Source organism: Lactuca virosa, chromosome 4 (genome assembly GCF_052849685.1).
Source record: "Lactuca virosa cultivar CGN04683 chromosome 4, Lactuca_virosa_CGN04683_v6, whole genome shotgun sequence".
Classification (NCBI taxonomy): domain Eukaryota; kingdom Viridiplantae; phylum Streptophyta; class Magnoliopsida; order Asterales; family Asteraceae; genus Lactuca; species Lactuca virosa.
Window position 1 is genome coordinate 488687686 of NC_136429.1, and position 25868 is coordinate 488713553.

A 25868-nucleotide genomic window follows, 5' to 3' on the forward strand; every position below is an offset into this window, starting at 1 on the left:
AAACATATCCTATCATACGGATGATACATACAATAATATGTAGTATAGTGATAAAACTCACCTGAGCTAAAAATCAGAAGCTCAACAACAACCCCAGCAACAGAAACAACTAATACAAGCCACCTAATGTCAAATTGAGATCATTCCATAGTCAAATACTTAATTCTACCAAAGTTTGACAAAAAGTCAAACATGTTAAAAAGTCAATGGTCCAACGGCAACCACACCACGACCAAGCACACTGTCTGCGCCGCAGACACAACATAACAAAACAGACGTGATCTAAACACGATACCACATCGCGGACCCTTCATGGTCGCGCCAGTTTGCTCTGGCAGAAACCAAGTTCATTAAACACTCAATCCCTTAAGATTAAGACTCCAACTTTCCAGATCATAATAAAACCATGACATAAAGGATAAAGTTTCCAATTTTATCCATTTTGCATTCCTCAAAACATACAAAGCTCAACATAGGTCAAGAATGGCCAAAAATACCACCTAGATCATGCATAACACTCAAATGAAGTTAAAGTATAGATTTTAGCACCACAATAAGTCTAGACTACTCAAAGATTCAACCTTTAACACTGGAGTTGTCAAACTCCAACTCAAATCCATCAAAAGGGACCAAAACATGCATATAAACTAAGATCCATAAAGCTATAAGCGGAAAGGTGCAAGCTTGAAGACTTATAAAGGTCAAAAATGGATCAAGAAGGCTGATGAAGCTGGAATCCAAGCTAAGAACACCAACAACTATTGAATCTCCACACCAAAAGCTTCCCAAGATACCAAAATCACCAAGGAAGGAAGAAGGGAGTGAGGAGAGGCTAGGGTTTCATGGTTAGGTTTCTAAAGGTGGAGGTTGCAGAACATGAGCAATCCCCAGAATCACATTCCTTAAATAGGGCCCAAGGACAGGGACCTAGGGTCTTGGGTTGTGGTGGTCACCATGTCACGATCAAACATCAAACCATTCCGCCACAAAAGCATGTGGTCAGGCTGCGACATTCTTACTCCCATGTCGCGTACCCAAGGTTTTTCCGAAAAACCTTATTCTCAAACTCCAAGAGTCGTTAGCTATCAGCCAAGAAAATGGGTGTTACATACAGATATATTTTCATTACAACTTTATGTATTTAGTATTTAAATTAAATATTTCTATATGGATTTTGTTTTATAATTGTTAAAATCGTTTGATTTATATGTTTTATCACGTTTACTTTTTTTTTTTTGCAAAACTAATCATAAAAAACAAAATGTGTGTCGAAAACGCTAAAATTTTATAGGTTAACAAGACTTAATGTGACTAAAGGTTATACAATAATCACAATAAAAAATCCAGTGTCTAGAAAGTGTTTATAGTCACACTTATTTGATATAATACTTGATTACAAAAATATTTTTGCAACTTTTTTTTTAAATCGATGTAACTAAAACTCAATAAACAATCATTTTTGTGAACAAATAATATCTACGACCACACTAACAATAAAACCATGTGGCAGTTGGATAATCAATAGTCACAATAAAAAACGCTTGCATGTTTATAAATCGTTTACGGTCACACTTATTCGACACAATGCTTGATTACAACAACACTTGCCACGTTTTTCTTAAATCGCAGTGACTAGAAACTCAATAAACAAGCTTTTCTATGACTAAATAATAGATATGGTCACAGTAACAATAAAATCATGTGGCTGTTGTATGAGCAATACTTACAATCAAAAAGTGTTTGTGTGTCTAAAAATAATGGTCACATTTATTCGATACAATGCTTGATTATAACAACACTTTGGACACATTTTTCTTAAATCAATGTGACGAAAAACTCAATAAACAATCTTTTTTGTGACTAAATAATAGCTACGGCCAGACTAACAATAAACTCATGTGGCCGTTGGATAAACAATAGTCACAATAGAAAAAAAAAATGTTTCTGTGTCTACAAATCGTTTATGCCCACACATATTTGACATAATACTTGATTACAACAACATTTTTTGCCACGTTTTTCATAAATCGTTGTGACTGAAAACTCAAATAAACAATCTTTTCCCTGACTAAATAATAGTCACAGCCATAATAACGATAAATTTGTATGGTCGTTGTATTAGCAATAGTCACAATCAAAAAATGCTTGTGTGTTTATAAATCGTTTACGGTCACACTTATTCGACACAATGTTTGATTATAACAACACTTTTGCCACATTTTTCTTAAATCGATGTGACTAAAAACTCAATAAATAATTTTTCTGTGACTAAATAATAGATATGGTCACACTAACAATAAACTCACGTGGCAGTTGTATGAGCAACCACAATCAAAAAACGCTCGTGTCTCTACAAATTGTTTATGGTCATACTTATTCGACAAAATGTTTGACTATAACAACATTTTTGTCACGTTTTTCTTAAATCGATGTGACTAAAAGCTCAATAAACAATCTTTTATGTGACTAAATAATAGATACGACCATACTAACAATAAACTAATGTGACATTTGTATGGGCAAGTCACAATCTAAAAACATTTGTATCTAGAAAACGTTTATAGCCACACTTAATGGACGAAATCCTGATTACAATATGAAATTGTTGGTACCCTTTAGCCTCATTTTTATGATACGGTCACAATTGTCCAGTTGCTACAACCACTAAATTTTAATGTGGTCGTATGATACCTAAAAAGACATGATATTTCATCTCACTTGAACTGAAAAAATAACGTGTGGCTAACGTTGTGTGGCCAATGTCGATTTTTATAGTAGGGTATGTTTTGACATCTTTTGGGCAATGTAACTGGATCATGCATGTATTCTTGCACTTGTTATTGTTAAACTTTGGTAATGCTCACTACACTTTCCAAGTCTAAAATACCTATTTGGACATGGTTCATATTCGTGGATTAGACGATGGATGCTGATAGATACATGGATGTTTAGAACACCTTTTGGATGCTTTTGATATATAACTATGTTAAAACTTAACTTTTAAGACCTTATTCTGCAATTGCATTTTATAAAATGTTAGAAACTTTGATTTTTAATTAACTATTTCAAATAGCCCATGTGATAGGTGTTTTCGAATACGAAATGGTAAATCCAAATGTGCCATTGCGATTAGGCTCCTACAAACCTTGGTAAAAGCTTGTTGGGGTGTTGTAATTTCAACGTTTGTATTTGAAGTCAATTTTTTAAATCTACTTCAGCTACATATTATGTGTGTTTTTATCCGGACCAAGAGGAAGACTGAACATCTTTGATAGATAAATGAATAAGTAACCCTACAAAACTAAAAGATTTGCCTATTGAAATATACACGAGTTGAAAGATATGCAATCAAATTTGAATGAGAAAAACATAAACGGTAGCTTACAATAGGAAAAAGAACATCGCCTTCATCTAATATTCTAATCTTATTCTTTGATTCTAAACTATTAAAATCGTCATAATTACTTCTAAAAACAAACCAAGTATTCTAATCTTATTCTTTGATTCTAAACTATTAAAATCGTCATAATTACTTCTAAAAACAAACGTCCAAATAGCTCAGAGTCAAAGAGCCACATGCGTATAAAGACAACACCCACAACTGCCATGTGCAATATGAAAAAGAAAATAAAGAAAAACGAATCCGCCAGTTACGCAATTTTAATAAATTAATAATCCCATTAAAAAAAATCAATATTCAATTACATCCAATCAACCCAACACAATCAAAACCCCATAAACAAATTTTCAAACTTTGATGATGAACCATAAAACAAAATTCAAACACCCAATTTTTTTAATTTAAAAAAATAAAAAACCCAAAACTTACCTAAATTGGTTTCTGGATCAGATTTAGAAGATAAGTGAGTCCCATATGGCGGCGATGGCAAAGGCGGCGGGGATGACCACCTGGCTTCTAAGGGCGGTGAATCTTGAAGAGTCGCTTTTTGCAGCGGCGGCGCGTGGTGGTGGTGGTAAGGCGGTGAGATGTACGTGAAGCTTCATGCCGCCGTAGCAGGAGCCTTTGCTGCTCATGAAGTAGCGGTCATGGGTGACGTTGAGCGCCACCACGTCTCTTCCGGCGCCGGTGGTGTAATTGTGAACAGGGTGTTCGGCGTTGCACGTCTCATAGTTCGTCTTGTTCACTTCAAGTATGTCGTTTTGGTTCCTGTCATATACGAAATCTGCCAGAAGGAGGAAATTACAATTATGCCCCTCAATAGAAGTTCTATGTTTTTAAGGGTTAAATGAATAAAGAAAAAAGTTCTTAGATCACGAATTCCAATAAGTAATCCCTGATAAAGAGTAAAGACTAATTAAAAAAATAATCTTTGATGAAGAGTGGCATTGAAGTTTTGTTTGTCGGTGAGATCTTGAAAAGCCAAAGAAAAATTCACAACTTTCTTGATTTGAACAAGCGATTGTGTTCAAACTTCAAAATACACACCAAGATAACATCAAAAAGAAACTATGGTCCCATGGTTAACATCAAAAAGAAAGTAGACTTTCATTTCAACCAGTTTGAAATTTGAAGTCCATATTTACTCCAAAAACCTCATTTTTCCATTTCTTTCGTGATTTTAAAATTTCTATGGCGAATGAATAACAGAGAGGAAGGCTGAGATCTATGATTCATTGTCTGATTGTACAATCGAGTTGTACAATGCATAAAGAGTGCTGTCGATTTTGTATTGCAGATCTCCCTTGCCCTAACATTACTCGAAGCACAAAAAAGGAGATGGAAAACTGGAAGTATTGAGTAATGTCCTAAATGTTCTTAACTTGGTGATTACTGATTATAATCAACATTCGGTTCAAATTAGTAAAATCTAAGCTCAATTAACAGAAATCATTACGAGAAACATTAAAAGGAGACCACATTTCAAATCACGGAAATTTTGGGGAAAAAAGTCAGCATATCTGTCCAAAGATCTAGCACGATTAGCTTTAAAATCACTGAAATGAACGCGTACTCGATGATCTATGTAAACAAATTTAACAATTAGAGAAGCAAAAGTGCAGATCTGAGCGAGATACTTACAGAGCCAATCGCCGAGGTAGAAAGTTTGGTTTCCAGCCCACAGAGTGTAGTTAACGTTGGAAGTCCAGCCCATGTTGCCTCCGACGATGAATCGCTTGGCGGAAACTTCCGGTAACATCACCAGCAATGTGGCGCAGAAGGCCAAAGCCACCGCCGTCGCCCATCTACCGTTGCTGCTGCTCCGCCCCATTGGAGTTGAGAAATTAATCGGGTGGCGAATTTCGAGGGTTTTTCTAGAAATGTCGAGTAAAGATATCCGTTGCACTATATAACACGAATAGGAGCGTCACCCAATAGATCGAGTGTTCCAGCAACTTTGTTTATAAAAAGAAAAAAAAAACATTATCTGTTATTTTTATTTATAATGATTAAAACTTTATATTATGCATTAAAAGAGTATAAGTTACAACTAATTTTTTAAGTCACAAAAAAATTAATCGTGTCAAATATGTCACTAACATTTTACAATTTCATCTTCGAGAATTGGTTTTTGGTTCACGAAAATTTTAAAAGTATAAAATGCTTGGCTTAATTGGTTTTGATCCATATTGGTATTTCTACGTTGTAAATTTAAAAATTTTATCATACATGCTGCCATCAGAAGTGTACTTCTTATTATTAGTTAACTATATACAAAGTTAAAAACCTAAAATGGTTGATGTATAACTCTTGATGATATGTGTATTATACACATTTCCTATTATCTATTACGAATAATTCTTAATGAGGCTTTGTACTATAAATATATTGGTGATCAATTTATAAACCAAGCATTCCAAACCATTTGTTTCATGTTATAGAGTGGGTTTTAACCTAAACCCTAAAACATGACAGTAGGTGAATCATCTACACCACTGCCACCAAAAATCGAATCCAACTCGCCCTTCTTTCTTGGTCACAAGATCGTCCAGGATACTTCATTGCTACAACGAGAATACATGGAGAGAACTACGATGATTGGGCTGGAGATATGCAAATGACAATGGAAGCACGAAGAAAGTTCGACTTCTTAGATGGAACTATTATAGAAGCTACTCCTCCATGCACCGAGGTTGATTGGCTCACCATCAATGCAATAATGGTGTCATGGATCATGAATACTCTAACCCATAAGTGAAATGTTATCTCTCATAATACATAGATGCAAGATGCTTCTGGGATACTCTAAAATCACGTTATGTAGTAGTGAACGAACCCAAAATCTAGCAATTGAAGTCACTGATTACGAAGTGTGAGCAGACCAAAAACATGTTAGTTGTTGAGTACTTTGGTAAACCCACGTCTGTGTGGGAAGAACTCCACAAACATGCGCCGATAATCGATTTTCATGTTGTAAAACATGTACGGCTAGGGCTAGACATAAGACAAGGAGAAATACTGATATGCTTCACAAGTTTCTTATGGGTTTGTATATAAAGTACTTCTCAACTCTTCGCACCAACATTCTGTCTCAAGATCCTCTTCCCTCACTTGAAAAAACCTTTTTCAACTTGTGGTTCAAGATGAATGAGTTTCGTACCGCCAACGTCATCACAAAGAGAAACATGTTGATGTTTTGGCTTTTCTGTTCATATAGGTACAAACAAGGGGCTGGAAGAGGTGACAAACTAGATAAGTCACATCTAAATTGCATCCATTGAAAACATTGTTGGATTAGGTGTCTAAGCTCATAACTATAATTGGTATGTACTTGAATTGATAGTGGCATGGTCCTTTTGGCTTTCCTTCACACATGCAGCTAGACAGGATGATTAATAGAGAAAGAGGAAGGATTTATTAATTTGATTAATAAATTGAAATAAATGATTTATTAATATGTTATGGAAATAATATATTAATTAGAAATCATATTGTTAATTAATATTTAATCAGAAATTAATTTTGAATTAATTTTGAGATTAAAGAAATTAATTAATAGTGCAGGGACTAAAAGTGCAATTATTCAATAGTTGAACAAAAGGGTCCAGAACCTTCCTAGGGAAGGTGGTGAACGATTTCAACTTATATGAATAAGATTATTCTAGAGTTTCTAGAACACCTTATCATATATGGGTAATCAAAGGAGGTGGATAATTATCATAACTGAAATTTGGGTTTATCTATAGCATCCTTGGTGCACTATATTAAGAACCTTAGGGTTATAATTTTCGGCCACTTCTTTTGAGAATACCTAAGGCCGAAAATTTGATCATTCCTCCTCTCTCATATCATCTTCTTGCATTGTGTGTTTGTGAGCCATTAGAGGTGTTACACTTGTGACACTAAGTTCTCAAGCTTCAAGATCTACAAGGGAATCATTTTTATTGCAATATAACAATCAAGGTATGTAAGCTAACCCTAGTTTTATATGAATTTCGAAAATAGTATACCTCTCCTAGGGTTTCTCCTTTTGTGTTCAAGTTTGCATGTTCAAGTAGAGAAAACCTAGATCCAAAGCATTAGGGTTGCATGTACACTTAGGAATTGTTGTTATGCTCAAAACCCATCAAACACGTCACAAGGCCACTAGTTGATTTGAGCTAATAGGATACCCTAAGTGGTGGGATGACCACATCAAAATAGAAGGATGGACTCGTAGAGGTAGGTCTCGAGGGTGTGGAAAAGGTAGTATATCTGCAAATACAGTAACTACTAGACGCAATAATAAAGGTATCATGACTAGAAACAACAACAATTCACCACTGTTGTTTACAGCGGAATAATGGAAGGTTATCACATTCCTTGTGAGTATATCAAAAATTCCCAAAGAAAGATTGAACGGTAAGTTTCAAAAACTACTATGGATAATTGACTCAAGAGCAACTCATCATGTCACCAATGATGCTTCTTGGTTGAAAAATACTCGTAACATCCCTATTCATCTAGTGGGGCTTCCCAATTGTAAAAAGGTTATAGCAACTCATGAGGTTTGTGTTTAAATGTCAAACAAAATCACTCTTAAAAGTGTACTTTTTGTTCCAATTTTAGGTTGCAATTTGATTTCAGTATCACAACTAATTGATGATATGTAGTGCATTACTCAGATTGATTCTTCCATAAGTGCTATACATGATCGATCGAGGAAGCTGATTGGAGTGGGTGTTAGATGGGATGGACTTTACTACTTTGGAAGAGGTGGTTTGATTCTTCATGTTTCTATGAATGGAGCAACTTCAACATTGTAACTTTGACATAAAAGAATAGTACATCCTTCAGAATAAGCGGTGAAATTGTAACGACGTAAATTTTCAAAACAATTTTTCATTTTTAAAAACGTAATCTCATTCATAAAATATCATAGTAATCCAATGTAACACATGTTATATCAATAAACAAATCCCAAGATCCTCAAATACATAAATCCTCTCAGTGTGTACGGATCATGCCGGCGCCTTCCCGCGATCCTCGCTAGTACCTGAAACACATATCACAACAACTGTAAGCATAAATGCTTAGTGAGTTCCCCAAAATACCACATGCAACACATACGCCACTCGAGGCTACAATACGACCCTCCGGTCGATGTGTCTCAGCGGGACCCTCCAGTCCCGTAGCTCGTTGGACCCTCTGGTCCGGTCATAGCTTGTCGGACCCTTCGGTCCAGTCTGTGTCGTTGGACCCTTCGGTCCGGTCTATATCGTTGGGCCCTCCGGCCCGGTCTATTCAACACATAGAATACATATAACACAATGCACATAACTCATATATATACAAATAGCATACAAGACCCTCTGGTCTACACATAAATACCACTCTAGGTAATGTATAGTGAGAAGACTCACCTCAATGAAGTCGGATAAACTCTCGTGCTCAACGTCCCGACTTAGCCTCCTCCTATTATTCAGATAACATCCCCGATCAATATTCACTCATGATCTCATCTCTACAGATTGGGTAGAAGGCCATTCTACCCTTCCCTGAACTCTCCTGAATCAGTCTTGACCAGAACCCTAAAGTCAACGAAAGTCAACGGTCAACTTTGACCCGACTCGTCGAGTGCACAAGGGCGACTCGGCGAGTCCATGCGGGTCCTCTGAATCCTTTTAGCCTCTCTTGGCTCGTCGAGTCATCTTTCCACTCGACGGGTTACACCTGTCACGAATCGCGGGGCAACCCCGACTCGACTCGTCGAGTCCACTTATGGACTCGGCGAGTTGCCTCCATAACAACTCTCAAATGACCTTCTGAGGTCAGATCTGCTTCTCTAAACTATAGATCTGGCCTTCAAGTGCTCAAAGGTCACGTAAAGGTGCAACCTTTACGTGCATGCAACCCACATCAAGTCATAAATGGAGAAATAACTCTAAAAATGGCAACCTAGTCTCCAATCCTCCATGAACAAGCATAAAGTAGAATGGGAAAGGTTCTCTGGACCTCTATGGGTCCGGATCTGAGGTCTAACCCAGCAAGGGACCATAACCTCAACCTTTCAAGCCTAAAAAGGTTTATAGAAAACTCTAAATCATAGATCTTAACCCAAAACAGAAGGGAAGTTCGATTTAATACCTCAATAGTGTAGATATGAACTTGAAAACCCTGGATCCACAGCTCCCTTGACCTCCTCTTGTTGGAAACTACTTCTCTTTTGCTAAAACACACACGAAATGGTGAATTAGCCTTCCTCTTGCACCACAAACGTTCTCTTTCTCTCTCTAGGGTTTCTCAGGGGTGAAGTGGCCGCAATGGAGGCTATAAAGGCCTTTAAATAGGGCACAGGCCCCGAGAATTAGGGTTTCACTTAACAGCGCGGACTCGCCGAGTCCACGCATCGACTCGTCGAGTCCTTCATTAAATCAGACCAGAAATGCGCGATCCCACTCGGCGAGTCTGAGCGCCTACTCGCCGAGTCCCTCTCTAAAATTCAATATAAATACTTAAAATAAGATACCTGGGAATCCGGATGTTACAATTCTCCCCCACTAGAATCAGACTTCGCCCTCGAAGTCCTGCTCGGCAAACAACTCTGGATGCTGCTCCCGCTTCTCCAACTCCGGCTCCCAGGTCAGCTCGGACCCTTTCCGATGTTGCCACTGGACCTGCACTAGGGACACTTCCTTATTCCTCAGAACCTTGATCTTCCGATCCCGGATCACAATTGGTCTCTCATCATAATTCAGGCTCGCATCCACCTGAATATCCTCCAGCGGTACCACCGCCGATTCGTCGGCTATACACTTCCTCAACTGAGACACGTGAAAGGTATCATGAATCTGTCTCAGCTCCTCGGGTAGCTCCAACCGATAAGCTACCCTGCCCACCCTCGCGGTCACCCTAAATGGCCCGATATACCGGGGCCCCAGCTTGCCCCTCTTCCTGAATCGGATCACTCCTTTCCAAGGAGACACTTTCAGGAGTACGAAGTCTCCCACCTGGAACTCAAGCTCGGATCGTCGCCTATCCGCATAACTCTTCTGACGACTCTGAGCCGTCAATAACCTCTGTCTAACCTGCTGTATCTGCTCTGTCGTCTGAAGCACTATCTCAGTGCTACCCATCACACGCTGTCCTACCTCTCCCCAGCAAATGGGAGTCCGACACCTCCTACCATACAACAACTCGAAGGGAGGCATACCAATACTCGAATGGTGGCTGTTGTTGTAGGAAAACTCAGCCAACGGCAAGTACATGTCCCAACTTCCTCCGAAGTCCAACACACATGCTCGAAGCATGTCCTCGAGTGTCTGAATCGTCTGCTCACTCTGTCCGTCCGTCTGGGGGTGGTAGGCGGTACTGAAATGCAACCTCGTACCCAACTCCTCGTGAAACTTCTTCCAGAACCTGGAAGTGAAACATACATCTCGATCTGACACAATCGACATCGGTACTCCATGACGCGATACCACCTCCCTCACATACAATTCTGCCAACCTCTCAGCAGAAGAGCTCTCACTGATAGCAAGAAAATGCTTGTTCTTCGTCATCCGGTCGACGATCACCCAAATTGCATCGACACCCCTTGCGGTCCTCGACAATTTGGTGATGAAATCCATGGAAATATGTTCCCACTTCCACTGGGGAACCTCAAGCGGCTGCAACTTGCCATGCGGATGCTGGTGCTCGGCCTTAACCTTGCGACAGGTCAAGCACCTCTCGACAAACCACGCGACATCTCTTTTCATACAGGGCCACCAATAATCTTTCTTCAGGTCCAAATACATCTTAGTGGCCCCGGGATGGATCGATAACCTCGATCTATGCGCCTCCTCCATCAGAATGGTACGTGCCCCGCCTGCATACGACACCCAAATCTGACCTTGAAAGGTCATCAGCCCTCGACTACCGGTAACGAACTCGGACACCTGCCCGATCACCCGCTCTCTCTTGCGGTTCTCCAGTCTCACGGCCTCTGCCTGGGCCTCCTGAATGGTGTCCAACACCGGAGTCATCACTGTCAATCGCATACAAGTGTCTCGAATCGGGGCACTCTCCGCCCTACGACTCAGCGCATCAGCTACAACATTAGCTTTGCTCGGGTGGTACAGGATCTCACAATCGTAATCCTTTACCACATCCAACCATCTCCTCTGGCGCATATTCAGGTTGGGCTGATCCATCAGATACTTCAAACTCTTGTGGTCCGTGTATATGGTACACCGAACCCCATACAGGTAATGGCGCCAGATCTTGAGGGCGAACACCACTGCCCCCAACTCCAGATCATGGGTGGGATACCTCGTCTCATGAGGCTTCAGCTGCCTCGATGCATATGCTACCACATGCCCTCTCTGCATAAGCACCGCACCCAACCCTGATATCGATGCGTCGCAGTACACCACAAAATCCTCCATTCCCTCTGGAAGGGATAACACCGGGGCTTCGCACAACCTCTGGCGAAGAGTCTCAAACGAGGCCTGCTGCTCAGGACCCCACGAAAAAGTAACGCCCTTCCGGGTCAACCTGGTGAGAGGCACGACGATCTTGGAGAAATCTTTAATAAATCTCCTATAATAGCCGGCCAACCCCAGGAAACTCCTGATCTCGGTGGGGGATCTCGGCACCTCCCAACTCATCACCGCCTCAATCTTGGCCGGATCGACCAATATCCCATTCTGATTAACGAGACGTCCCAGGAACTGGACCTCTCGTAACCAAAAATCACACTTGGAGAATTTGGCGTAAAGCCTCTCCGATCTCAGAACTCCGAGGATCTCCCTCAAATGCTCCTCATGCTGCTCTCTGGATCTCGAATACATCAATATGTCATCGATGAACACGATCACCGATCGATCCAACATCGGCCTACACACCCTGTTCATGAGATCCATGAATGCTGCCGGTGCATTGGTGAGTCCGAAAGGCATCACCACGAACTCGTAATGCCCGTAACGAGTCCTGAACGCCGTCTTCTGGACATCCTCATCACGCACTCTCATCTAATGATATCCAGACCTCAGATCAATCTTGGAGAACCAAGACGCTCCCTGCAACTGATCAAACAAATCATCAATCCTCGGCAGTGGGTAACGGTTCTTGACCGTTAACTTGTTCAACTCCCGATAATCAATGCACATCCGGTGTGAACCGTCCTTTTTCTTGACAAAAAGGATCGGCGCTCCCCACGGCGAGCTACTCGGTCTGATAAATCCCTTTCCCAACAACTCCTGAAGCTGTGAGGATAACTCCTGCATCTCTGGTGGCGCAAGGCGATAGGGCGCCGCTCCCGGAACCAAATCGATGCGAAACTACACCTGCCTCTCGGGAGGCACACCCGACAACTCCTCGGGGAAAACGTCTGGGAACTCACGCACTATCGGCACATCATCAACAGAACTAGGCCTCTCCGCTGCTACTCGTGTGTTCATCACGTAGGCCACAAACCCACTACAACCCTGCTATAGACTCAGCCTCGCTCTAGCAGCCGAACAGAATGCTGACCCTGAATGGGTACCCTCGCTGTACACCGTAAGAACTCCCCCACTAGGGTCTCGTATGGTCACCAACTGTCGCTCGCAGTCGATAACCGCTCTGAACCTGCTCAACCAGTCCATGCACACGATGATGTTGGATTAATGTCTAAGTCCATAACTATAATTGGTAAGACTTGACCCGACCCGACATGGTCCATTTGGGTTGCATGGCATCATGCATTTGGATAGACTATAATGAGAGAAATAACACTTAAGGTTGGTTAATATATTATAAGTTCTAATATATTAATAAGGTTATTTAATTAGTATTGATCAAGAATTAATTTGGAATTAATTAAGTGATCAAAAGGAGACTAATTAAATATATGGGTTGATTGTGTAAATCATTCATTCTTATATATGTGGGCTTGTGATCCAAGATTCCTTATGTTGGACTAAGTCCATGGGGTGACCCATGGATACTCCATGGAGGTTAAAATCCATGGAGCATAAGGAATAGGTAAAGTTATGAGTTACATGGTGTAACCCTAATAGCCACCATATAAAAGAATCCCATGGCTCAAGAAATCGTGCACTAATGTGTGAGTGTGAGGGCTAGACGATTTCAAGGAGTGTTCAAGTTTCTCTCAAGTTATTCCAAGTGTATTTGGTGTTGTGTGAACCATTTGAGGTGTCACACTTGGGGCACTAGGCACTCAAGCTTCATGAAGACATTCTACATCAAAGAGGTATGTATTCTATCTTGTTATATTTATTATTTTGTATGCTAGATTAGGATAATACCTTGGATATTCATAATTGTATGTATAATAAAGAAAACATAGATCCAAGGTATTTAGGGTTGCATGTACACTTAGGAGTGTTAGAATGCTCATAACCCAACAGTGGTATCAGAGCCTAGGCTTGTTTTCTTGTTATACTTGCAAAAGTAGCTGAAAAATCGAGTTGGATGCATATATTCGATTGTTTTGGCTGGAATTGGACTAGGAACATTACCCTAAGATGTTTTTGGACTTATAAACTTGTTTTTGATGTGGTAATGTTCATGCTAATCCAATTTCTAAGATAATTGTCATAATTTCAAGATTTGTATTAGTTTGTATGTTCATGCTAATTTCTTGAAGATTGATGATTTGAATTATCTTGTTCTTATGAGGTTCTTAGATTAATAGAAAAGTTGTGTGAAATAGTTGTTTTCAATCCATTTTAATCTAAGAGTTGATTCCAAAGTGTGTTTTTGTAACTTGTCCTCAAGTTATATGAAAAGTCACATTTAAGAATCATAAAACTCATAAAAGTTGGCAAAGGTTACAAAATGAAGAGTCTAGTTCTAATTAAATGGTTTTATGACTCCATAACTTGTCCTCAAGTTATGGAGGTTCAAGAGTCTCTTCATTAAATTAAAAAAAAGGTGTAACCTTCATTAGTTCCATAAGTTACAATAAAAAAAAGTTATTTTTTTTATTAATTAGTTTAAAGTCTTCCATAACTTGTCCTCAAGTTATGGAACTTGAAGAGTTTTTTTTTTTTTTAATTAAAACTACTTTAAACTCATAAGTTATGGAATTAATTAGTTTTGAATAGTTTCAAAACTTGCCCTCAAGTTTTGGAATTTGAAAAGTTTTCACTTATGAATACTTTAATTCCAAGTTAGCCCTTAGAATTTTAAAAGTTAAAATTCAACCCTTATACTTTATAATATTATAAGTTAATAATATTTATATATATGTATAAGAGTAAAGTCAGTCTTACCGTTAGTAGGCCTCATTCACGAAGCCGGTCTATAAGGGGGGTATAAGGTTACTGCCTATAAAATGGTAGTTTAATGGGTGTCCACTCTCACCCACCGCTTCCTTGACTGGTGGAGGGTCGTTAGCCGAACGGGTAGGACAAGGACTATAATTCTCCTTTCATTAAAAGTATTAATGATAAATACTAAGTAACTAAACTCTTATTAATACCCAATCTTAGTTACTTAGGAAAATGTGAATTTAGTGCTAACCCATGAAATTACACTTTGCACTTTGCTTAAGTTGTTAGTGGAGCGTGTGTGGTTAACCGGCACACTAACCTGGACTTAACAAGGTAGGCAAAGGGTAACTTAATATTTATCATAGTATCGGTGGAGCGTGTGTGGTTAACCGGCACACTGATTAAGGGGTAAAAATATTAAGGGTACCAAGTATATTTGCATGGTTATTCACACCTTGTTTTGTGATCCTCGGCATCCCAGTCACAAAACTTGAAGGGCACACTCAAGATTGAAACATGCCTTTGAACAGTTCAATGAATCTCAAAGATCTAGGACTTTCAAATCCAATTAAAACCTAATAAATTATTTCGTTTTTCATGGTGGAAATTGGTGAATCGTCATTCACCTACCTTCAAATATTTTATAGCTTAGATTACGGCATCCCTCTTCTAAGTTATAAAATAGTTTGTTGGGTCCTAGCCTTAATATTTCATATTGGGTGTCATATTAAGGATTTTAAATCAATTATCTTGAATATCTCCCAAAAAGATGTCTGGTCTAGACATTTATGATCTTCCCAAATCTCTTGAAACAAGCTTTCCTAAATGAAGATGATGTACCATGGATATCATACTTCTTTCACCTCCTCCAATTATTCTCCCTAACCCACAAGTTCCTAAAAAGTTTAAGGTCACTCAAGCCCTATTGGCAAGGCAAGGTCTAGGTGTGATCACATCTTGGAGATGTAGTCACATATTGACAAGCCGGGAGAGTTGGGTGTCAAAGTCTTGAGAAAGTTGGTGGCTCAACTACTTTCTAAGTCACATAGTGAGTTCTTTTGGGAATCCTATGAAACAGACTAAGACAAGACCCTTAATGATCTTATCTATTTGCTAAGATCAACTTCCTAAAACGCTATGGACATTGACAATGATGACATTGGATATCCAGTAAAGCTCTCTCTTCCCAATGGAAAGGGATCGGCCATAGTCAACTCGGTTGACCCAATGGTAAAGAGAGAGGCGAAGTCTGAGATAGTCCCATTATCAAGGGTCCATAGGTAACTATTGCCAAAGGAAGGAGCAATGGTTACGAAGCTGCCAAATTTACCTAAGGATGTTAAAGTCAATAAGTTTGGCTCTACTTCAGGTAAAGTCCATTGTCTAACTCTATTAAGTACATGCTGATTCTGATCGCGAAGATGGATTTCAATCGCATGGTTCGGTGATCAGAATTTTGGGCTATTACTTAAGAGTTATGATATTTATATTGCTTAGGAATAGATAACAACAAGGTTTTCATATGGATTGTAAGGATAAGTTTTTCCGCAAAGTTTTAAAATAAAAGAAAAAGGTTTTGATTTTATTTATTTTAAGTATCCTTACAATGGCATTTGTGAAAAGTTGTTGCTTATAAGATTCCATTGATAGCAATATTGGAAAAATGGATTTGATTCTTTCGGTTGTGGTAGTGTCTAATATTACCAAATAAGGAAAGATTCTCATCACCCAAGGTTCAATTGGACCGAAACTTGGAATCATGCAAGTTGTATAGTATGATGAATGAGAACTTTCAGCTTGGAAAATTAAGACTAATTCCTTATGTGAATAAGGAAAGGACTAAGGGATCGAGTACACATTCTTGTGCACTGGTCAAGTCCACCACAAAAGATCAAGAAGACTATTCGTCATGATTTACTTAAGTTCAGTAAATATGGTTATACTTATAAGTTTAAGTATAAGTCTGTAGCATTGGAGAAGTTTCAATGTGAGACAGAACGAACAAGAAGAATCAAAGTATGGCAGAAAGATAAAAGTTTCTCAAATCTGAAAAGATGGGAGAGTACTTTAGTATCATGTTTATGATCATCTTAATGATTAAGATACCATATCACAATTGGTCCTCTAAAGTCATCTTGGTGCATTCTTATGACTAAGAAGAGGAGTCATGAATTGTTGAAATGGTTAAATCAAAAAGATGAGTCATACTTCGTTCCAAAACAATTCTTAGAGTCATACTCCAAGATTGTAACTTGAGTGACATATCTTAAAGAGGGTTTGTTAACACTAGTCAAATGTAAGAGTAAAAGGTTATCTACTCTTGTACATTTGAAATTGGTAAGTTGTGATGTTTTGGATAAAACAGAGACCAACTTAGGCCAATTGTGTAAAGTGTTAGTCTTGATAAAGAATTCGCACTATCTCTTGAATATTTGACAAGGGAGTCTTATATGTCAAGAGGACAGTGGGAGTCTTAAAGCTCTTGAAAGTTTCAAGACTTAATCAAGAATAAAACCTAAAGTCCTTCACTAGCACACGACTTGAGGTTTATAACCTATCGTGTTGAAATTTTTGTGCCTATTCAAGTTGGCTTTACATAGGAGTTCTGAGAGATCTCAATTGGTTGCACAACTACTTGGAAGCAATGGCAGGCACCTGAGCTGCCAAATGGCAAGAATTTAAGATTGCACAAGTTTAATCAATATGAGTTTGGATTTGTCACTAACCTTGTCTTGTGATTATGGTTTTGACAAATTCACATGGATAAGAACACATACACTATTAAATCTAAGTGTCATAAGGTTTCTCTCCGATTCATGAAAATGATGGTGAAGAAACACTTTCACTAAGTAGATTTTAGCTAGATAGCAATTGTGATATTTGCATTCTCAAAGTCGTTAGTGGAGCATGTGTGGTTTACCGGCACACTAACATGGACTTGTGAGAAGTGGCAAAGGTCTAAACAATTGAGACTATGATTACGGCATCCCTTTTCATAGTTCTAAAATTGTTTAGACACACATGTGAGCTATCTAAGAGAGGTGTATGATTTTGATAAAGTTTTATCAAAACAATCTAGTGTCAGAAATCTGAACTTTGGTAAGAAAGTCAGCTGATTTCTGAGTACATGTCAAAGCTAGTGGGAGCATAAGTGTTATGCTAATAATCATCATGTTAGTGGGAGCATGATAATTATGACAAAGGTTGCAAGTTAGCAATGTTAATTATAGAAAACAAAAGTTTCAATTCGTGAGGTTGCAGGGGTTGAAAAAGTTGTTTTGCTATAATTAAGGGAGAGGAAATTATACTTCATTTCAATTCTAAAAGCTTAGATTGAGATTTTAATCGTATTTAATCAAGGATATATATATATGAATTTCATGTTGGAATGGCTCAACATAAGGAAATTGTATATATGGGTCCATTATTTGCGTTCTAAAATTCGATTATGATTACGACATTCCTTTTCATAATCTGAATTTTGAGAACTTGGCAAATTGAAATGGAAATATTATAGCAAAAGACTGGTTTAGTCTTTATGTGAGACATCATGAATCGTGTCCCATATGCTTCGGATATAGGATCGATTACATGTGCTATATTCATCCTTTCTAAAATTTTCCAAATGCCTGGGGCATTATGAAGGGAAAAGGTCTAGAATTGGATATGACTAAAATGATTAAGCAATTATCGAGGACAATCTAAGGTTTACCAAAGATTGGTTGCTCAAGGACAGTTGGAAGTATAATGTTAATTCTGGAAGGACCATATTGACATAATCTGTAAGGAGGCAACTCTTGTTCAGAAGTGATAGTCAAAATGGAATATGGAAATGTTTCAAAGTTAGAAATTATTCAATCTGTGTAAGATTAAGAAACTTAATGAAAGAAGGATGTTTCCAAGGAGCTGATCTCCTTTGGAATGCTCTGTAATGATTGTTGTCAAGTCTTTCTGACTTCGTGCATAATCATTAAGAGGATCAATGCATATAAGTTTAGAATCTAACAGATTTCAGTAAATGGCATGAATTTGGAATTCTTGCATTTGCAGTAAGGATTTGGGACTGTGAAAAGAGGATCATTGGAGTGATGTTCAATTGATCTATTTTACAAAGTAAAGATCATAGACAAACATAGTATGCATACTTGGTGTATGGCATGACTAGTGTTTAGAAAACATAGTGTACATGCTTGGAGCATGGGACAACTATTGTTTTAAATTCAAGTATAAAGTTGATAAAACCGAAACAATGAATAATGAGTAATCAGTATGGTGATAAATAAAAGTGTTTATTTATATTTATAGGGTTTGATACCATATTTGATTCATTTATTCTTGTGTTTCACTTTGCATGTTTTGAATTCCAGAATAACTAAGTCGCTCTTCCTGAATGATTAAGTTATTCAAGCCATCCACAGTCGGTCATATGTTGGAAGTAGATATGAATCAAGACTGTCATGGGTTGGTTTGTAGAGGTCCAAGTTGGTGGACAAAGTGGTGCTACAACACTCATGAGTGCTCATAAGTTCTGAGTATTGGATTCAACCCGCGCTCATTTGAACCACTTCATGGATTTTATCACGAGTGATCATGAGACGATAATATCTTATATTCTTCAAACCTAGAGATATGAGTTGTTACTATGAGTTGGTTATACATTGATTGCACGGAAACGCATTGGTAACTCGATGTTATAAAACGTGCCTTTGTGTATGATTCAACAAGTAGTAGAACAAGCCATATGAGTCGAAGTTTATCCATTCCTTTTACCTTCGGGATAAAAGCGATATATATGGGCCCCTCGATGATTTAAAGATGATACATGTGAGTGCTTGGCCAAGCCAGGACTGATTTGATTTGTTCAATCAGTCAGTCATCATGAATCGGAAATCGGGAAACAACAAATGGACAGAGAGAATGATTGATAATCCATGTCTCAGTCCATATGATATCTAGAATGGAGGAATATATGATCCCTTATCTAATGGACAAGTCATTGACAAAGGTCAGAGTTCATCGACAAGGTCAGAGTTCGACAGAAGCTTTTGAGAGCTACGATTGCTGATCGGTTCCTGAAGTCATACGCAATAATAGTTTTAGACTTATCCAAGTGGGAGACTGTTGGATTAATGTCTAAGTCCATAACTATAATTGGTAAGACTTGACCCGACCCGGCATGGTCCATTTGGGTTGCATGGCATCATGCATTTGGATAGACTATAATGAGAGAAATAACACTTAAGGTTGGTTAATATATTATAAGTTCTAATATATTAATAAGGTTATTTAATTAGTATTGATCAAAAATTAATTTGGAATTAATTAAGTGATCAAAAGGAGACTAATTAAATATATGGGTTGATTGTGTAAATCATTCATTCTTATATATGTGGGCTTGTGATCCAAGATTCCTTATGTTGGACTAAGTCCATGGGGTGACCCATGGATACTCCATGGAGGTTAAAATCCATGGAGCATAAGGAATGGGTAAAGTTATGAGTTACATGGTGTAACCCTAATAGCCACCATATAAAAGAATCCCATGGCTCAAGAAATCGTGCACTAATGTGTGAGTGTGAGGGCTAGACGATTTCAAGGAGTGTTCAAGTTTCTTTCAAGTTATTCCAAGTGTATTTGGTGTTGTGTGAACCATTTGAGGTGTCACACTTGGGGCACTAGGCACTCAAGCTCCATGAAGACATTCTACATCAAAGAGGTATGTATTCTATCTTGTTATATTTATTATTTTGTATGCTAGATTAGGATAATACCTTGGATGTTCATAATTGTATGTATAATAGAGAAAACATAGATCCAAGGTATTTAGGGTTGCATGTACACTTAGGAGTGTTAGAATGCTCAAAACCCAACAGATGACACAAACATCTCCCATCGCAATCGGGACCAAATCAATCGGAAACTCAACGCCGAAGATCTTGAGTACACATCCTCGGATCACATCAGTAGCATACACCGCTCGCTCGTCGGCTATAGAAACTCGTAGAGGTCGACTCAACGCCTCTCGCTGAACACTGATGTGCTGACTAAATGCTAATGACACGAAAGATCGACTCGCACCCGAGTCGAATAACACCAACGCAAGTACAGAACTCACAAGAAAAGTACCTAAGCATAACACAATATAAGCACAAAATCTCAAACTCAAAATAGGTAAGTAAAAGAATACATACCGGCCACGACATCGGGCGCTGCGCGGACCTCCTCCGCTGTCAACTGGAAGGCTCTCCCGCGAGCCTTCGGTGCCTCGGCCTTCGCTGGCCGGACCTCGATAGCTCTAGCAGCAGGTATAGATCCCTGTGCTGATCCCTGTAGTAGCTGAGGGCACTCGGCCTTCCGATGGCCGGTCTGGTTGCAATGAAAGCAAACCGAGAATCCCTTGGAGCAATCCCTCGCGAAATGCCCCTCCTTCCCACACTTGTAACACACCCCAGCTCTGCACACCCCCTCGTGACTCTTGCCGCATTTCCCACAAGTGCGGCCCTTCTGACCCCCGGATCTCGAATCAGCGGGCTTTGCCTGCTTGGCTGCCTGTTGTGTCTGTGCCGGTCGCCTGTCCCTCCTCTGAGACTCGGCCTCCTCCCTGACCTGAGTCTCCAGCTCAATCTCTCTCTTCCGGGTATTTGCCTGAAGCTCGACAAATGTCTGGTACGACGAGTTCGCCACGAACTCACGGATATCCCTCCTCAGTATGCTCAAGTACCGGCTCATACGTGCCTGCTCAGTCGACACGTGCTCAGGGCAAAACAACGCCCTCTCGTGAAACATCCTTGTAATCACCGTCACAGACTCAGTTCCCTGCTTGAGGGATAAGAACTCCTGGGCTAGACGTTCCCTCTCCACAGGGGGAACATACTCATCTCAAAACATCATGGTGAACCTCTCCCAGGTCACCGCAGTAAGCTCTGCCGTAGTGAAGTCTGCCGTCACAAACTTCCACCAATCCTTCGCTCCCAAGCGAAGCTGGTTAATCGCAAACCTAACCATCAGATGCTCCGGACACGAGCAGGTGTAGAAGCATCCCTCGATGTAAGAAATCCACCTCATCGCAGAAATCGGGTCCTGCGTCCCATCAAACTCTGGTGGCTTCGTGTTGCTGAACTCTCGGTACAGCAACGAGTCACCTCCCTGGGGCCTGGCAGCAGCGACAGCTGCGGTGGCCGCAGCAACAGCAGCCTCAGTAAGAGCAGCGTACCGCTCATCAAAAGTCTCGATCAGTGTGGTCTTGATAGACCCAAACATCTCTGGTATCTCAGCTCGAATGGCCGCAGCCACCTCCTCATGAATCAACCTACGAATCTCCTCATCGCTGGTACCACTGGTACCACTGCCTCCTGGGTGGTGGCGCGTCCCAACCATGATGTCTCTGAAATACAACACAAAAGAATCAGAGACTCGTTCGATTATACTCGCACTCGATACTCCACCCTACTTGTTCTTTAGTACCCTGAGGATTCTTACTTGGACTGCTCACCAATCCGGTGTTTCTAGTAGTACGGGCCCTTATACTACCTTCCACAATGCATCGGTATTCACCCCAAGTCCTCCTCCTAGGATCCCAGATCACAAGTACTCTATATCTCACTAAACTCAGGCTACTCTCTGGTAGACCACTCATAAGTTCCTCGCTGCTACCTACTTACTCTCGAAGTATCTCATAGTAGCAGTAACCCCTAGGCTAAGGCATCACAAATCAGGACACTCTAGTCCTAATATGAATACCTAGCCTACTATAGCATGCATATCATATCATAACATATCTCATAGCACATAATGTATGGGTATTTTGGGAAATCACCGTTCAGGCGCTGGCTGATCATACACACTGCTTCCTTCTGCCTTTCTCAAAATCTTTTACTCTTTTAGAAAAAATGTTTATTTTATGAAAACTTTCTCAATTCCTCAGTTTGAGTTCAGATTCATCCGGAGATGCACCCGAATCCCTCAAACCAAGGCTTTGATACCAACTTGTAACGACATAAATTTTCAAAACAATTTTTCATTTTTAAAAACGTAATCTCATTCATAAATTATCATAGTAATCCAATGTAACACATGTTATCTCAATAAACAAATCCCAAGATCCTCAAATACATAAATCCTCTCAGTGTGTACGGATCATGCCGGCGCCTTCCTGCGATCCTCGCTAGTACCTGAAACACATATCACAACAACTGTAAGCATAAATGCTTATTGAGTTTCCCAAAATACCACATGCAACACATACGCCACTCGAGGCTACAATACGACCCTCCGGTCGATGTGTCTCAGCGGGACCCTCCAGTCCCGTAGCTCGTTGGACCCTCTGGTCCGGTCATAGCTCGTCGGACCCTTCGGTCCAGTCTGTGTCGTTGGACCCTTCGGTCCGGTCTATATCGTTGGGCCCTCCGGCCCGGTCTATTCAACACATAGAATACATATAACACAATGCACATAACTCATATATATACACATAGCATACAAGACCCTCTGGTCTACACATAAATACCACTCTAGGTAATGTATAGTGAGAAGACTCACCTCAATGAAGTCGGATAAACTCTCGTGCTCAATGTCCCGACTTAGCCTCCTCCTATTATTCAGATAACATCCCCGATCAATATTCACTCATGATCTCATCTCTACAGATTGGGTAGAAGGCCATTCTACCCTTCCCTGAACTCTCCTGAATCAGTCTTGACCAGAACCCTAAAGTCAACGAAAGTCAACGATCAACTTTGACCCGACTCGTCGAGTGCACAAGGGCGACTCGGCGAGTCCATGCGGGTCCTCTGAATCCTTTCAGCCTCTCTTGGCTCGTCGAGTCATCCTTCCACTCGACGGGTTACACCTGTCACGAATCGCGGGGCAACCCCGACTCGGCTCGTCGAGTCCACTTATGGACTCGGCGAGTTCCCTCCATAATAACTCTCAAATGACCTTCTGAGGTCAGATCTGCTTCTCTAAACTATAGATCTGGCCTTCAAGTGCTCAAAGGTCACGTAAAGGTACAACCTTTACGTGCATGCAACCCACATCAAGTCATAAATGGAGAAATAACTCTAAAAATGGCAACCTAGTCTCCAATCCTCCATGAACAAGCATAAAGTAGAATGGGAAAGGTTCTCTGGACCTCTATGGGTCCGGATCTGAGGTCTAACCCAGCAAGGGACCATAACCTCAACCTTTCAAGCCTAAAAAGGTTTATAGAAAACCCTAAATCATAGATCTTAACCCAAAACAGAAGGGAAGTTCGATTTGATACCTCAATAGTGTAGATATGAACTTGAAAACCCTGGATCCACAGCTCCCTTGACCTCCTCTTGTTGGAAACTACTTCTCTTTTGCTAAAACACACAAGAAATGGTGAATTAGCCTTCCTCTTGCACCACAAACGTTCTCTTTCTCTTTCTAGGGTTTCTCAGGGGTGAAGTGGCCGCAATGGAGGCTATAAAGGCCTTTAAATAGGGCACAGGCCCCGAGAATTAGGGTTTCACTTAACAGCGCAGACTCGCCGAGTCCACGTATCGACTCGTCGAGTCCTTCATTAAATCAGACCAGAAGTGCGCGATCCCACTAGTCTGAGCGCCTACTCGCCGAGTCCCTCTCTAAAATTCAATATAAATACTTAAAATAAGATACCTGGGAATCCGGATGTTACAGAAATCTCTCCCATCTTCTTGTAATATTAGTGGTAATATGAATAAAGCCTGTGAAGTGTGTTTTCAGGCTAAACAATCTAGAGATAATCTTTCCTTAAGTGATAATAAGACTAGTAGAATTTTTGAGAAAGTACATTGTGATTTATGGGGTACTTACAAACATCCTTCAAGTTGTGGGACTTGGTATTTTCTTAACATCAATTGATGATTACTCTCATGTCGTATGGGTCTACTTATTGGTCGATAAAACTGAAGTCTTGCAAATGTTTATTTCGTTTGTTGTCATGATAAGTAAATAGTTTTCACAAAAATTAGGATTGTTCAAAGTGACAATGGAACAAAGTTTAATTGTTTGCTTGATTCTTTTTCAACTAATGGAATTTTGTTTCAAATCTCATGTGTCGGTACGCCTCAATAAAATGGGAGAGTAGAAAGAAAACATAAACATATTTTGAATGTGGGTAAAGCTACCATGTTTTAAGTAAACATACATGTATCTTTTTGGGGAGAATATGTTCTCACTGTTGCACATTAAATCAATAGAACTCTGTCTCCTATCTTAGACAACAAAAGTACATCATAAATATTGTTTGGACCCATTCGTCTTATGTTGCTCTTAAGATTTTTGGTTGTCTGTGTATTGCACACTATCAAAAGGCAAAAGGAGATAAATTTGCCAACCACAGCAAAAAAAAATGTGTATTTGTGGGGTATCCCTTCGGCAAAAAGGGATGCAAGTTGTTTGATCTTGACAACAAAGAATTTTTGTTTCGCATGATGTAAAATTATTTAAAGATATATACCATATGCTGATATGAATATGTTACAAAGTGAATCCCACACTTGATGATGTTCCAACTTACTTTGATGTGGTTGAAGAAACCCGATTGTGTCTGATATCGTGCCCCCTGAGTCAACTGGTTCACAACAATCCACACATGACGAACCCATATCTGGTTCATTTGTCTCAAACGAATTGCTAAGGGAGCAAGCGTCCAATGACTCGACAAATATGGTTTGTGGTCAAAGAATCAAATATCTATCAGTTCTTGTAACAACCCCCCCCCCCACACACACACACACACAAATTCAGGTTAGATATTTAAGATATAAGAAACAATAATTATTATAATTAAAATCCTCGAAGAGGATGATGATTTGTTGTATGTGTTATGGACCCTAAAATTATTTATACACATTATATGGACAAATATTAGCATATAATATTTGTATAAACTTTTTTAGTAAAATTATCGTTGAGCGATAAAATAACATTTTTGGTAGAAGATTATTTTGGATAGATAATCATAACGATAGTTGTAGTAGACGTGTTGAGGATTCCATGTATATAAAGAACGCCCAAAGCTGACTTCGTATGAAGAAGTTATGGTTTTTAGAAGTTTCAGTGTAGCAGTGTGCGACATAGAAACCGAAATTAAAATCGGTCGATTTTTAGGAAAGATAGTCTAAACAAGAGTTGAAATCACTTCGATAAGATTTCGTCGATATAAAGACAGTCGAGAACGGATTTCACATGAAGAAGTTATGAGCTTCATACGGACTTTAACA

General features: G+C 39.6%; 1 protein-coding gene across 1 annotated transcript; it reads right to left on the bottom strand.

The window, feature by feature from the left end:
* Positions 1–3650: 3650 nt before the first annotated feature.
* On the bottom strand, positions 3651–5339 carry ENODL17 (early nodulin-like protein 17). The gene is made up of 2 exons (XM_079046420.1): positions 5042–5339; positions 3651–4184 (listed from the first exon to the last, which is right to left on the bottom strand). Exons 1-2 carry the CDS (start codon positions 5229–5231, stop codon positions 3853–3855), a joined length of 522 nt encoding a protein of 173 aa, XP_078902546.1. The 5' UTR covers positions 5232–5339; the 3' UTR covers positions 3651–3852.
* Positions 5340–25868: the final 20529 nt, after the last annotated feature.